The following is a 15,054-nucleotide window of genomic DNA, read 5'->3' on the forward strand; positions in this document are numbered from 1 at the left end:
TTAGCCAGAGTTTACATTGAATGTTATAAATAAATTAAAGACTACAGACACGCAGAAGCAGGTGTAAGTATTTTAGTGGGCGGTGCCGGGTGGCCAGACAGTTGTACGGAAAGCGGCATTCAATGCTAATTGCAGTTTATACTCGTATTTAGACAACATTCCTGCCGTGTTTTTCCTTTTTAACAATATTTACAACCTTAGCGAAACACAAAAACTGGCGTAAGCAAAATGTTGGGGAATTTTTTTTAGTAGTTTTTTGTTTATGGTTATTGGCCATTACGTCCACTGCTTGCTTTCTTTCTTTCTCACACAGACGCACACACAGACAGTGCACATTTACATGTGCTCAAGAGACAGTGACAGTAGTGGCCCAGCCAGACATACTTTCTCTTTTCCTCGCTCGAGTTTTACCTCTATAAATAGAATTGCCAGCAAGCGAGCGAGCGAGTGAGACACTGCCACCAAAGGGGGGCGCGCGATGTCGTCCCATTCATATTTCAAGATTCTTTTTGTATTGCAAAAGAGTAATTATACAGTTATTTTGTTACTGCTTGCCGATGCTTCTAATTTTTCTGCTTCTGGTTGATGTTTACAAAGCCGACAGTTCAAGTGTTTGAGAGCAGCTGCGCATCGCACAGCGAGAGAGAGAGAGAGAGTGCTGTTATTTTTAGCAGCAAGACTCCGAGAGACGGAGAGAACGAGAGCAGGCGCGGAAAGTGCACATCGTGTGCAGCAGCATCTCTCGCTCTCTCCCCCACTTAGCATCAGCATTTCCGTTGATTGTTCTCTCTGTTCTTTGCCAAGAGAGAAGAGCATTAGGCATTCTTTTTTTTTCTATACACTCACCTGGTCGATCCAATGACTGTCTGCGACTCATTGGCAAAAGATTTATGCTCCCTGTGCTGCTGTTTTGTTGTAGAGGGTGGTGTGGGGGGTAGTGGGGGGTACAGACAAATTTTGGCTTGTGCAAAAATTATACAAAATTTGATTGCTTCATTTGTGCGGCAGTTGTTGGCCCGCTACTTCTTCGTATTTGACAGTTCCGTTTCTCTTGTTGCTGCTTGGACTAAACTACTGCTTGCCTATTTCCTCTTGCTGTGTGCCACTGCTTATTCAATTCTATACACTCAACACACACACACTCAAACGAGAGAGACATTTTGCACTGCACGCGACTGACTGTTGGCTTTCTTTTCCTTTGGACAACTTGTTGTTGTTGTTATTAAATAATTTATGCTTATTTTTGTATTGCTATTTCTGCTGTGTTGTGGTGTTTTGTTTGTTGCTGCTTCCACGCTGGCTTTTGTTGTATGTATATTTTTGGTTTGACAACAATTCGCAGCCACATTCAGCTACACACACACTGGCCCACGCGCCAACACACATCAAAACACACACACACTCGCGCGTCACGTCAATGAACGCAGCAGCAGCAGCAGCACGTCGTCGTCGTCGTCGTCACAAGATTTTTCCTTTTCCACACATTTTGATTAAACGAATTACACTGAAACACGCATTGCTCATTCGAATTTCGTTTATTTACATTTCCGCACAGCTTCTGTGCATTTTCCGTGATTTTTTGGCAATTTTATTTGTTACGCACGGCCCATACAACGAAAAGAGCGCCGCGCCGACGAGAGCAGAAGCACGAATGAAGTTGTAAACTGCCTAAAATATATGTAGTATTCTGTGCGTTTCGTTGTACGCACAATGTAACCACGATTTTAGCACGATGCACACACAATTGTTGGATTTTTTCTTAAACAACGCGCATGGGGGTTTTCCATGTTCTCGCTTCGCACAATTTTTTTCTCATTTATTTCTTTTTCATCGCCCGACGATTTGGCGTTGCCAGAGCCAAACACTGACGCGGACAATATGGCGGACTGTGATGGCACTATCGATAGATCGATGTAAAAAAACCATCGCCATTTTGGCGTTGCCAGACCCTCGGAAATACAGCAAAATATACCGTCTCATTTTAAAAATATACCGTAAATATACTGACGAATTCAAGATCTATTATACATATTCGTGGTTTGTGATAATCTATCAAATATTACTAGCTAGTTAAATCGCTCACCTCTGGCCTCTGGCCCATACAAATTGAATGTAGGAACATTGTTGAGCTAAAATGGAACATTGTGGCGAGGAAAAATCCCATCAGAGAAAATACCTAAAAAGTCCCACCAAACTTAAGCGCCACAGCGGCTGTTTTTGGGGAGTGCCCTGTGATCAGGACTTACTGTCATTTGAAGCCACTATAGGCATACGCACAAGGCACTTTTGTTCATACAACAGTAGCATAAACAAACGAGTATCGTTCCAATTGCTCAATTCTTTATTCCGTCGAATATTCCCAGCTATATAGAACATTTAACCATGCCCACATATTTTTATACGATTGATGAATCAATTTTCCACTTAACTGGCTTATTTTTAATACTTGCTTTTTTTGGATTTTGCTTAAAAAAAGGTTTTAGCGCCAAAGGTCGCCGCTGGTCTGTATTTGAATGGTATCATTTGAATTTGGTCCAGCACATCGTCCAAGCCTAGGGTTCACGTTCGGCTTTGGCGGTACTTTCGCTTTCCCTTTTTTGTGTTTTGATTGTACATTTTTCCCGATATGGTCTTTAAAAAAAGCCAGATCTGACGGGAAAAAAGCGTAATCGGCAGCACTGGTGGTCACACCTACGCTTATCGTTCCTCGGAGAGAGAGAGAGAGAGCGCCGATGAAAAAACAAACTTAGCCCACTTAACCCCCCTCTATTTAAACGGGATGGAAACTATAGTTAAACCGCTGGAAAACATATAAATAACACATATAATAAAAACTCCTGTTGGTCCATCCCAACCTTAAGAAAAGACCACGTTATATTTCACCTAAACTGCACTAAAATTCTTCGAGATTCATTATTTTCGTTTAGAGTATTTTAATACCCACTGGTCGACAATGGGTTAACCGTTCCCTATCCATATTCGTAAATAAACAAAAAAATTGTTGTTTCAGAATAGAATGATTTCCCAGTAAGGTCTGAGCGGCAAACTGCAGGGCCATTGCCCGTGGCACACCCTTCTTGACACCACCATCGGCCAGAGCCTCTATTATTGTGTAGACAAAGGCTGGCCCACAGCCAGCCAAGCCGGTGACGGCGTCGATCATCTGCTCCGGCACTTTCTGGGCCAATCCCAGCGCGTTGAGCATTATGTGCACCTTCTCCAGATCCTGGTGCCTAACCCGAGCGTTGCCCGTGTACACGGTACAGCCCTCGCCGACCTGCATCGATGGGTTGAGCATCGTCCGGATCACCTTCGGGCCCGAACTTTCGATGAAGTCGAACTTTTCCTCTAGGGTTTTGAGGCTTGTTCCCGCCAGCACAGAAACGATGAGCTTGCTGGCATCCTTGTACTTGAGCTGCGAGGCGCATTGCCCTAGGATGTGCGGCTTGACGCAGATGAACACAACGTCTTTGTGCTCCAGGACCTCACAATTGTCGTCGGTGGTGACGACGCCCAGCATCCGCCAGCGGGAAAGGTTCTCGATGTGCGGTCCCGAGACCAGCACCTGGCTAGGCTTTACAATGGCGCAGCGAACGAGACCGCTGCCAATGGCAAAGGCCATGTTTCCGCCTCCAATGAAGCCAATACGTTCATCCAGCTTGGCCATCGTTAAGGGCTTTAAAATCTACTGGCTACTCTTCAGATTTCAGCTTATATTGATTGATTGGCGTTATCTAACGTTATAGCATCTGCATGGAAGGTTTCGGGGTGATAATTGCGTTTACTTTTTATCGCCAAGGCCACCAGAGCCATTCGAATACATTGAAGACTAAAGACTAAGACCACTAACCATACAGTATATTATTGTTGTGAAGGCATAAGCCTCCACAACACTGACCACGACACCATCCCCTGAAGGGACCACCCCGACGGCTTGTTATCTAATTTTATTATTATCTCAGTTCATTATCACTATTATCCGATTTTATAACTTCTATTATTATTAGTATTACCAAGCCAAACAACAATGAATCCTAATTTTCACCCATTAAAGTAAGAAATAGGCTAAGAAACCCCAAAACAGTAGGCCTTTTTACTTGTTAGAACTAAGAGAACCAACACGTAAGAGAGACGCACACTACGGCCACGCAGCGAAGAGAGACGCACACCACGGCTATACGAAGGCGAAGAGAACCAACACGAAAGAGATACGCTCTTACGCCCAAGCAGACAACGCAAGGAAGAGAACGGCTATACGCAGACGAAAAGAGACAACATGAATGAGAGCGAAGAGTCAGAGAAGCCGCCGATCGGCCTTACGCCCACGCAGCCGAGGAAAAGAGCCGACGGCGAAGCAGGCAATACACACACGCAGCCGATCGCCCACGCCGCCGAGGCCGACAAGCCGAAGCTGCGCAGCCACGAAGCGGCAGAGAAGCTGAAAAAGACAAAGCAGAGGCCTGGCACGGTCCAGCGCGAGCCAAGCTCGGGAGTGATCTCCGAGGGCGGAGCCAGACCGTGCGGCGGAAGCCAAAATAGATGTGAAAAACTAGCGGTGTACGCAATAAGCCGCACGCGGTGAATAAAACCAGCTGTGACCGCACCCACGCGTCACCGAAGTGACGAGGACCCGCCGTGGGAGAACAGGACCCAAAGAAGGGACACAAAGGTGAGCCACCTCACGTATGTGAGCTCTGGGGGGGATAGATTGGTGCAGTAGGCAGGTATAAGCAGAACATTCCCGCAGTTTCTTTACATATCTATGCCCACGTGTTGTTTATAATAATTTTTTTGGCGTTTATTTCCCCGCTGCAGGCGCGGGATTTTAAGTAGGGAAATGATCCGAAAACAATAAAGACACCAACCTCAACCCACCTGTCTCAGAACATTCGCCCGTAGGAGTCATTCACCCCCCTCCCCCTCTCTTCCCTTTTCCCGGGAGGCCCGGCGAAGTGGATGTGAGTCGTGGATCATGCGGCATCTGCTAGGCTGGGCTCCCCTCTCCCACACATTTCCGATCCCTGACCCGGAACTTTTCGCACATATGGCAAAGCAGTTCCAGAATTCTGTGGAAGAGATATTAGAGATCATATTAGATTTGTTAGAATGTTAGAAAAAGATAGATAGACTTACAATGCTCTTTTGGAAAACTCGCAACTGCTGCATATCAGTTGGCTGCACATATTGCAGAATGCACTGCATTTTGTGCAGGTGAACTCCGCGCAGGTGCTGCATGTAAGTTTGTCTGCATGGCAGCAGAGTGTTACAGCAGGAGCGTTGGATGGCGGTATACTGTTAGCCTTAGTCTTCTTTTTTAGCTCATACTTCTTTGATTGTATGTTGTTATAGAAATTTACACGATTTTTTCTCCCGCTGGTCCAATTGGAAGTAATTTCATTCGGAAATAACTCGGTTATTTCATCTACAAGCTGGCGAGATTTTGACATCGTTAACTTTACATTTTGTTCAGAATAAAACGCCGTAATAGCTTTTCTGATTAACTTCCTGTCTCCAGGCGTCAATGGCTCCTTTTTAACTTTTTTTAAAACTGATTTACACTTGGCTTTAAGGAGAATCCCGTAAACGTTTATTATCAGCTCCACCGTCCGCACTGACGACACGCTGGCTACGTCGTGCCTTGGGGTTACAATTCCACTCCATTCTCCTATTTCGGAGTCTGAGCCAGAGTCGTCTTTTGGTGGCGGTTTAGGTGGTGGAGGCATTGTTTTGATATGATGATCTGGATTTGGGGAGGGAGTTTGTGGAGGCGGACTATTAGGTGTCTTTGGTGGACTATTAGGTGGCTTTGGTGGACTTTCGTGTTCGCTGACGTTTCTTTCTTTCGTTTTGTATCTCCTCCTTCCTCTGTAATCCACTCCCAAATTGTGCATGTTACTTTCATCTTGGTGGCGCAAAGGTAAGCGAAGGAACAAGTTGATAGTGGGGTCACTTTACAGGATAGCTGTAAGCTAAATCGTTCGTTGGGGACAAGCGCGTACCTTAAACTGGTGTCGCCTTCGGACCTTGGGTCCTTGTAGAAGGCATTGTAGTAGTAGTAGCCTGGCACACTCATCCATAGTCTTTTGCTCCATCTTCATCCGCAGCTTGGTCGCGTTGCACTTCATATGGCATAGCCGGCAGGTTCTCTATTGCATTTTTAAAATCTTTAAAAGGGAGTGCTTGACGGCGTGCTTCCCTGCGGGGAGAATATGTAACGTGCAACCACGATGTAGGCGAGATGGTCCTCTCAGCTTGAAGCGGCACGCTGTCAATTTTCCGGCTACTGGCTCGTCGGCCACGAGTGTGGTGTTCTTGTATATTTGCTCCTAAGCTGAGGCCTACCCTATTATTATTTTACATTTAATGCGTGTCAATAAGCCATTTGAAACCGGACGGAAAGCACAACACCAAAAACGAAAGACAATAACTGCACTGGTGAACGGACAACGAAAAGAATTCCTCAGCTGTTCATGAGGAGTGATGTTCGCCCACCCTACCTTGGTCTTGTTGTGCCCGATAGCCCATGATTTGTTACAAGACCCCTTTTATTATGCGAGACCTACAGGGGCTTGCTGCAGGAGATCAAACACTATTGCTTCTACTCACACATTATAACGTTTATTCATTGCTTATGACTAAAATTTGTGATCCCCTGTAATTTAATGTACTCATCAGCTTCTCCCTTCCCCGAGTATTGGCTACGACTTAATTTTAAATAAGTTGAGTAAAGTACTGTAAATAAATATGAAGTTTAGGCTAGATATGAGAGGGAACAGATGATTTCAATAGGAGTGAAAGCAAAAGAAATGTAAGAAAATTTTATGTGAGCATTCGCTGGGCATAGCGATCCACCAAAAGAGAAGGTGTAATGTACGAGAGGCGTAGGGAAAAGAATCAAGAGGTGAACTTTTTGATGCCCTCTCTTTTCATCCCACTAATTGGGTGCGCTCCCGTGGCGAACTTTCAGAGCATTCGCCCCACAAAAAGGTGGAAGATATTTTATTTATTCAATTAAAACGACTTACAGGAACCTCCATCGACGAAGCGCTTCCGATTTGGGCCCCTGAGAAGTTTGAAAAAAAAGAAGAACACACACAATTCGCACACACAAAAAAATGAGATGACGACTGAGTGGCTCAGGCAGATCGAGTTAATTTTAACGGTGATTGTCTATCTCTTTTCTTCCCGTCCCTCACGCCGCCTTACATTCCTCTGCGCTCAGTTTTGCATTCCTCTGTGCAGATCAGCGGCGCTTATCGGGCACCGGTATGTGGGGGCTCGCCCGCAGCGGCAAAGTTAGGTGGAGAGAGATAGAAAGGGATAGAGAGCTAAAGAAGCCTAAATGAAGAGGGAGAATAAAATCCCCCGGGTAAAAATGCTTAGAGCATATGACTATGTTACGTTATTTGTTTCTTATATTTGCTATTTTTTTTGGTTATTTTGAACTGGGCTGGCCTTCTGTGAGAAATTTCTAATTCGATCTGCCACTATTTGCCGCCACTGCAGAACACTTTTTTTTCCTTTGCCTCCTCCCCTGCGCACGGGGTATGGACGCATACGCGGAGCGATGATAAAGCCGACGCGGCTGCCGTCTGCCGGGCACTAGTTGGTCTCTCCTCTCTGGCTCGCCGAATTGCTCCAAGGCGACGACCCAAAGCTCCGGCGAATTCCTACGAATTTCAGCTGGTGGTCGTGGAAGACGAGCCTCCTCCAATTTAAAACCTGGGGAAATTTGCACCCACAGAACACCTTTATACACTTTCGCTAGGCTGTCTTTTTTTCTCAACTTACCCAAACGGGTGACCCGTCGAAAGGGTGTATCGAAGAGGTTTCACTAATCACCGCCTCCTGCCTGGGCTACTTTTCACTTGTTATTGAATTTAGATGGTTTTTTCTCCTTTTTTTTTTTTTTTGAATATTCAAATACGGCTGCCACTATAGAGGACACTTGGTGAACAAAATCCAATGCTGTCGACCAGGCTTGGAATCCCGCAATGGCGTCCCATGCCATCTATTTATAGCCTTTCATCTTGTCCGACTTCGACTTCGAACTCGCTCTCCTTTCGACGAGGAAGTCTGACCTGGCTCTGACCCACTCTCTGATCCCAGGCCCTCTTGGCCGACTGTTAAAGAGAATTTGTCTTGCCTCTCGTTAGACGGTGCCTAATTTTCGGCGGACCCCAAAAACCCTAGGCCTCCTAGGTTGCTTACTTGTTCTTTCCTTTAAGGTCTATCACATTGATTCACTTGCCATGGGCATAGTAGACTGTTGTAGTCGGACTGTTGGTCCAGGGACAGCGCCGTGACTCCTTCCAGCTTGTAGGCCAGCTCCACACGCTCATTGCCTTCGAATCGGGCCCGAATGATGGCCTGATGGCTGCTGACATCTGTCCAGAAGAGCAAACGCTTCATGGCATGCACGGCAATGTTGCGAGGCTTCTCCGAATCTCCGGTATCGTTGACGCCTACGGATTCACCCAGGAAGCTAAAAGAGTTAACGCTTTGGGAACACAATTGTGCGGATGAATCGGAGAGAGAGAGAGAGATTCACCTTGTCACGTTAATGCTGTTGGAGTAGGAGCAGGTCCAGAAGAGCAGCCGCCCAATGATGTCGATTGCAATGTCGAACGGCTGTCCGGAGTTGGCCAAGAGGCTCACCTTTGTGCCATTTGTCAGAGAACGCTTGATGCTGTGAAAGAAGGATTAGGGGTATTAGGGACACCGCGCTCAGCTTCTGCTAATCCTCCTTACCCAGTAAATGCAATGCGAGATCGGATCATAGTCCACGGCGCGGATATTCTTGCCGCACACTGGCAGCGGCACATTCGAGCAGTCTGTCGTGTTCGGCAGCAGTCGGCCAAAGCTGTGCCTCTGGCTGCAGATGATGTAGTTCTTGCAGGAGACCCCGTCCTTGGCCAGCTGGTAGTGGGTGGGGCAGGCACAGGTCATGCCCCGTCTGCGGGCTGGGCCACGCACAGGTGGGAGCAGCTCCCGATGTTGATCTTGCACGTATTAGCCCCACCTGTCGCTTGTCGTTGCACTATGAAATTCGTCTTCTGGTGGCTGAGGCAGGGAGTAGTGGGCCACAACTTCGCCAAAGGACGCCGCTGGTCGTTTCGGCATCGCTGCAGACTCTGTGGCTCGACTTTAACTGTAAATGCGAAGAAGATGGAAAGCACGGAATAGCCGTGGAACAGCGGCTGTTTTTGGGGAGTGCCCTGTGACATCAGGACTTACTGTCATTTGAAGCCACTGTAGGCAGACGCACAAGGCACTTTTGTTCATACAACAGTAGCATAAACAAACGAGTATCGTTCCAATTGCTCAATTCTTTATTCCGTCGAATATTCCCAGCTATATAGAACATTTAGCCATGCCCACATAATTTTATACGATTGATGAATCAATTTTCTACTTAACTGGCTTATTTTTAATACATGCTTTTTTTGTATTTTGCTTAAAAAAAGGTTTTAGCGAAAAAGGTCAAACAAATGAAACGTAATAAAACGTAAGAGAAAAATCGTTCCAATTGTTCAATTTCCTTATTCCGTTGAATAATGCTGCCTAACTAAAACCATTAGCTCTGCCCACATAATTTTAGACCATTAATGAATAAATTGTCTACCTGATTGACTACTTTTAAGTACTCTCTTTTATTGTATAGTGTATAAAACAAGGTTTAGGCAAAAAAGGTCAACAAAAAAACAGTGGCAACGTAAGTGAGTATGAAATGTCACGTCAACCGGAATTTGGGCTCAGCTATACCCTATTTCGTTGATATATATGAAGAAACTGGTTTTCCAAGCTGTTTTAAAACGTAATTAATATAGAAATTATCTCAGATTGTTATGTTTTAGACATATTAATGCATATGATTAGGGTATTGTAAATATATCTCGATCCCGATACCCATTCTTGGTTTCTGTGAGAAGAACACTACCTTCAAAATGTCGTTGAAATACCTTTAAAACGGAGACTGACTAGTTTTGGCCTATATTGGTGCATTAGATAACAAACATTTCCTCCATTCTAGATCATCCATTTCCCCAGGGTATTCAAAATGTTGCTGAATCCGCGCCATGTTGAGAAACAATGCTGCTCGATTTCACGGCACATGAGTCTGGTCCATACAAATTGAATGTTGCCAGCAACATAAGACGTAAGAAAACGTAAGTGAGGATGGAATGCGCCGTAAGTGAGGATGGAATGTAAGGGACATTGTTGAGGGGAAAAAGGACATAGAAAATCGCGACAGCTGATTGCTGGTGGTGGTGGTTCCTCTATACTGTTGTCGAATGTCACTCTGACAGAAGCTCGCCGCTTTATATCGTTATCGATTTGTCACTCGACAAAAGCTGAAATGTATGGTATAAAATTGATGTAAAAGTACAGTGCCGCCATCTAGTGGACTTGTTTTGGATAGATTCATTTATCAATATCATCCCTGCGAGGCAGTTCAAAAGTAAGCGGGAAAAATTCAAAAGTGCTCATGAAAATAAAAGAAGGTACAAGGTTTGTGGACTTTGGACTTACCTTGTCCCTTCCCTACAAACGACCATAAAAAACCCTTAAGAGCATTCTTTGCCTGCCGTATGCTTTTTGGTTAAACATTTCTCATAATCGCCTACGAGTGCGAGGCTTTCTCGTCTATATTTTCTCGCACAGTTTCCAACAGATCAATCACTCAACACCCTCACAGATAGACGACTCCCATAGATTTTGTGAAATGGAGCAGGAAACATTGGAACATCATTGAGATCTTCTACATAATCCTACTGGCCGGTACAAATGATAAAGAAAGATACAAAGATCATAAACATAACACGAATTATAAAGATGATAAAGAATAGAAGGATATTTGGATGTTGTAAAGTTTTCGTAATGCAGAAAGTAAGTACTTTCGGCCCTATAAAGACTTTTCCTTCGGTATATCAGAACGCTAAGAAAACAAGTATTTTTATACCCGATACTCAAAATGAGTTTAGGGGTATATTAGATTTGTGGTGTAAATGGATGTGTGAAAGGTCCAAAGGAAGCGTTTCCAACCCCATAAAGCATATATGTATATTCTTGATCAGCATCAATAGCCGAATCGATTGAGCCCTGTCTGTCTGTCCGACTGTCCGTCCGTCTGTCCGTCTGTACGTCCCTATGAGAGCCCGATGCTCAAAGACTATAAGAGCAAGATCAACTTCTTGTGTGATATGTAACTGTTAGAAGTGTATTTCAAAACTTCGTCCCGCCCCATTTCGCCCCCATAAAGGACCAAGATTTGTGGAGATAACCAAAAACAGATTAAAAATTTGGTTTTAAAATTTCTCCCCACCCCTTTCCGCCTTCGCAAATGACGAAAATCTGTGGCATCCACAATTTCGGAGATACGGGAAAATTAAAAACGCACAATCATAGAGAATGACCGTATCTACCAGATTGTTGAATCTTGATCAGATCGCATTATTATTATAGCCAACAGTAAGAAATCAATTTTCGGTCGTTACGCAGTGCCCGACGACATGTCTCTGTCTCTCTCGCACGCAATTTTTTTCGTTCAATGTTAACGCCGTCTGACGGAGGAGAGCGAAATTTTGAGATATACGTTTTATAGTGAGATCTAACAGGAGTGCGGATACTAAATTTGGTTACTCTAGCCATAATAGTCTCTGAGATTTGTGAATATCCCCAGATTTGCATCCTTTGCGGGGGCGGAAGGGGAAGGGGGGGCGGAAGGGGGTGTGGCGAAATTTCGAAGCAAACTCGTCTCGGTCCGATATATTAGGAGTGTGGATACAAAATTTAGTTGCTCTAGCTTTAATAGTCTCTGAGATCTAGGCGCTAATGTTTTACTCTAAGCAAAGCCGCCTATGCTACGTGTGTGTTAGAGAGAGACAGGGCGAGAAAAATAAAATTGTTTTCTTGATGCTGGCTATAATAATAAAACTATCCAATTTAGATTCTGCAGTCTAAAAGATATGGCCATTCTCTACGATTCTGCGTTTTTGGTATCGTATCTTTAAAAATGTGGATGCCACAGATTTTCGCCCTTTGTGGGGGCGGAAGTGGGCGGGGCAAAGTTTTGAAATATTTTTGTAGCAGTGACATATCACAGAAGTCTGGATCCAAAACATCGTTGCTCTAGCTCTTATAGTCTTTGAGCACTATGCGCTGAAGGGGACGGACAGACGGACGGATGGACAGACGGACGGACCGCCAGTCGGACAGACAGACATGGCTCAATCGACTCGGCTATTAATGCTGATTAAGAATATATATACTTTATGGGGTCGGAAACGATTCCTTCTGGACGTTACACACATCCACTTTTACCATAAATCTAATATACCCCAATACTCATTTTGAGTATCGGGTATAATAAATAATTTTTTCCTTAAATTATATTGTATTGAACTCTAAAAACTGTATCTAGCTTTTTAAATTTCTGTTAATTGTTAATGTTCTAGTCATGTCCTACAGAAGTGCGGGTTGATTCATCATTAGATGAGGTAGACTTTTCAGCCTAATCGAATCAAAATAAAAATGATATTCAAAATAGCTGGCCCAATCGTCGAATCTAATAGATGGCCAAACACGAGCCTCCAAAAGCTGGGCAGAACACGTTTTGTTGGCAGCACCTCCAACGCCAAAGCGAGGGGTGGAGGGGGGAAAGCAAAGCGAAAGCCAACCGAAGCAAACGTGCTCCCGAGCTCCCAAACGAAAGACTCAAGACACGAACTCGAGCCATGGGACTGGGTACTGGGTACTGGAAAAGCAACAGAATGAGAATGAGAAAAGCAAAAAGCAAACAGCCACAGCAGAGCAGAGCTGGAAAAAGAAAGTGCAAGTGGACGCGGATGCTTAAGTATTCCGTCAGCGGTGTCTGTATCTGTATCTGTATCTGTATCTGTGTCTGGTTTATTTTGTTCTCCTTGTGTCTGTGTGTGTGTGTGTGTTGCCCCCGCCGCAGCAGCGGAAGGTAGGCCAGGCGCAAGACCAAGACCAAGACCGAGACCGAGACCGAGACCCACTGCTAGATCGAGCGTCAAAGCCAAAACCAAAGCCGAATCCAAGAGCGCGTTGGCGATGACGAAGCCAGCAGCAGCAGCAGCAGCGGAGGCAGAGGCAGAGGCAGCAACGGTGACGGTGACGGCAACGTCGCTGCTTGACCTACATCCAGGGGCTCTGCTCCATACAATCAGAATGTTTCATGTTTCGATTTTATTATTTTTATTTTCTGTTTCTCTTTTTCGTGTATCTTTTCGATTTGCTGGTCAGCAACGGACGCTGCTGCCCATTGTATGATGATGGTACATATGTGTGGTGTATGTGTGTATCTGTGTGCGCTTTGTTGTTGGTGTGAAGTTACTTTTTCTTTTCTTGCGGCTTTATTGCTCTCAATTGTTCGTGCTGGTGGCTGGCTGGTACTGTTACTGTTACTGGTAGGCCTATGAAAGATACTCGCACAAGAACCATTTATTTTGTTGGCATGACTTTCGAAAAAAAAAAAAACAAAAAAACATCATTTTATATTTCACTCGCTTGTGGCTGGGAAAGGCAGATCCCATCTTGTGTGTGTCTCTTGAGCCAAACCCCTGCTACCCAAAGAACTACGAGTATCCATCCATATCCAGGGCCATTAGAGCTGCTCCTGCACGCCTGTCAGATTTGCCACAGATATATGCTCGTATCTTCAGGCTGCCACTGCCACAGCCACAGCCACTGCCACTGCCACTGCCGCTCTGTTGCTGTTGCTGTCGGCAGCATGACATAAACTTTCGATTGTCTGCCCGTCACATAACTGTTACTTACTCGTCTTGTGCCCCAGCTGCCGCTCTCCATCCCGCTCTCGATCCACCATCCACCAGCCACCTCTTCTCCGATTCTTTTTTGGTTATTTCGTTTGGTCTTTTGGGCTTAAATGGGTAATTGGGTCAGGCCCCACGATGGCCGCTTTCGGGAAAGGCTTTTCAAACTCATTTCACTTAAAATTCTTTTGGCCTGGCTTAATGTTCGAGTGTATTTAGTCTTCTTCTCGGCTGCTGCTGCTGGCCCTTAGTCATGCGTTCTTTTACGAGACTTTATGAAATCACACCCAGAGAGATCTCTCTCTACTCTTTTTGAAAATTTACAACTTTCATGGCTTATTCTTTGGCTTTGGGGTGCTCTCTGGCTTAATGCGTTTGGCATCGTTTCTTTTTTTTCCTTCTTTTTTTCTTTCTTTTTGGTTCTTCGGGCGTTTTCTGACTCCGTCTTGGCGCGTCTTGTTAATAATTTTATGTTAATTATTAAAAAGTGAAAATACGATTTCTGGCTTTTGAGGTCTCGGCTTTTGGCTGCATTAATCATTTGGCCCAGCGATACAGATACATCTTTTTCGTATCTTTCTGTATCTTTGTTGAGAGTTTTCGTTGCGGTTCTGGGGCTGCTCTCAGGTTTATATAACCAACCGGGCTTCCAATTAAATCAATTAGCTCTGCTATTGTTGCTGGCCCCATCATTTGGCAATCAAAATCAAAATCAAAAGAGAAACAACAAAATATTCCGTTTCCATATTAGCATGTAAATACAAAAAAATTTGGTTTTAGGTTTTGGGTCTTGGGCCTATTAGATGGTTGGAAAGTCTCTGGGGCTGGCAGATGACACCATGATCGGGCAGTATTTCGAAACTCCATCTGTATCTGCATTCTGCTTCTTAGATGGGGAAAAGTGCACGTATTGAAGTGATTTATATCTCTCTATATATGTAACAGTCCCTTGGGTTTAGCATAAAACTTTCACCCATCAGCAGCAGCAGCGGACGCAGCAGAATTATCATCAATCGATGGCATTGGGACCCATAGAATTGGTAGCGCTTTTACTTGGGACAATTCTTCGACAATTCTTTGAGCTGTGAGAAAAATCCACAAAGGAAATGGAAAAAAAACGCAGAACAAAGAGAGGCCTTATAGGCCTACTGTGTGAGCAGCGGCGGGCAATTCAATCGCGGCGGCGGCACAATCGTCTAGAGCCAGGGAAAATGTACACCATGCGGTGTGTGGTGTATAGCAGACATCTTCTACA

The 15,054-nt window shown here is 44.8% G+C and overlaps 3 protein-coding genes across 3 annotated transcripts in view; all 3 read right to left on the reverse strand.

Annotated features, from left to right (window-relative positions):
* Bicra (BRD4 interacting chromatin remodeling complex associated protein) overlaps positions 1 to 1,908 on the reverse strand; it is a 41,931-nt gene extending 40,023 nt beyond the window's left edge. The window contains exon 1 of the mRNA XM_033377158.1: positions 847 to 1,908. Coding sequence (XP_033233049.1) covers positions 847 to 877 — 31 coding nt within the window. The 5' untranslated portion in view covers positions 878 to 1,908. The remainder of the gene's footprint in view (positions 1 to 846) is intronic.
* Positions 1,909 to 2,908: 1,000 nt separating this feature from the next.
* Positions 2,909 to 3,753, reverse strand: LOC6897119 (pyrroline-5-carboxylate reductase 1, mitochondrial-like). The gene has a single exon (XM_033377164.1). It carries the CDS (start codon positions 3,665 to 3,667, stop codon positions 2,924 to 2,926), a length of 744 nt encoding a protein of 247 aa, XP_033233055.1. The 5' UTR covers positions 3,668 to 3,753; the 3' UTR covers positions 2,909 to 2,923.
* Positions 3,754 to 7,878: 4,125 nt separating this feature from the next.
* On the reverse strand, positions 7,879 to 8,949 carry LOC117183399 (low-density lipoprotein receptor-related protein 5-like). Its single transcript, XM_033377242.1, has 3 exons — positions 8,810 to 8,949; positions 8,552 to 8,689; positions 7,879 to 8,485 (listed from the first exon to the last, which is right to left on the reverse strand). Exons 1-3 carry the CDS (start codon positions 8,947 to 8,949, stop codon positions 8,224 to 8,226), a joined length of 540 nt encoding a protein of 179 aa, XP_033233133.1. The 3' UTR covers positions 7,879 to 8,223.
* Between the last annotated feature and the right edge of the window lie 6,105 nt (positions 8,950 to 15,054).

This window comes from Drosophila pseudoobscura, chromosome 2, assembly GCF_009870125.1.
Source record: "Drosophila pseudoobscura strain MV-25-SWS-2005 chromosome 2, UCI_Dpse_MV25, whole genome shotgun sequence".
Classification (NCBI taxonomy): Eukaryota; Metazoa; Arthropoda; class Insecta; order Diptera; family Drosophilidae; genus Drosophila; species Drosophila pseudoobscura.

Bases quoted from the DNA above. Each gene is read 5' to 3' on its own strand.
- LOC117183399 (XM_033377242.1), bottom strand. From the start codon at position 8,949: ATGACCTGTGCCTGCCCCACCCACTACCAGCTGGCCAAGGACGGGGTC. The intron at 8,690-8,809 runs GTGCGGCAAGAA...CTTCTTTCACAG, and splicing joins TCGAATGTGCCGCTGCCAGT to CATCAAGCGTTCTCTGACAA. The intron at 8,486-8,551 runs GTGAATCTCTCT...TAACTCTTTTAG, and splicing joins AACAGCATTAACGTGACAAG to CTTCCTGGGTGAATCCGTAG.
- LOC6897119 (XM_033377164.1), bottom strand. From the start codon at position 3,667: ATGGCCAAGCTGGATGAACGTATTGGCTTCATTGGAGGCGGAAACATG.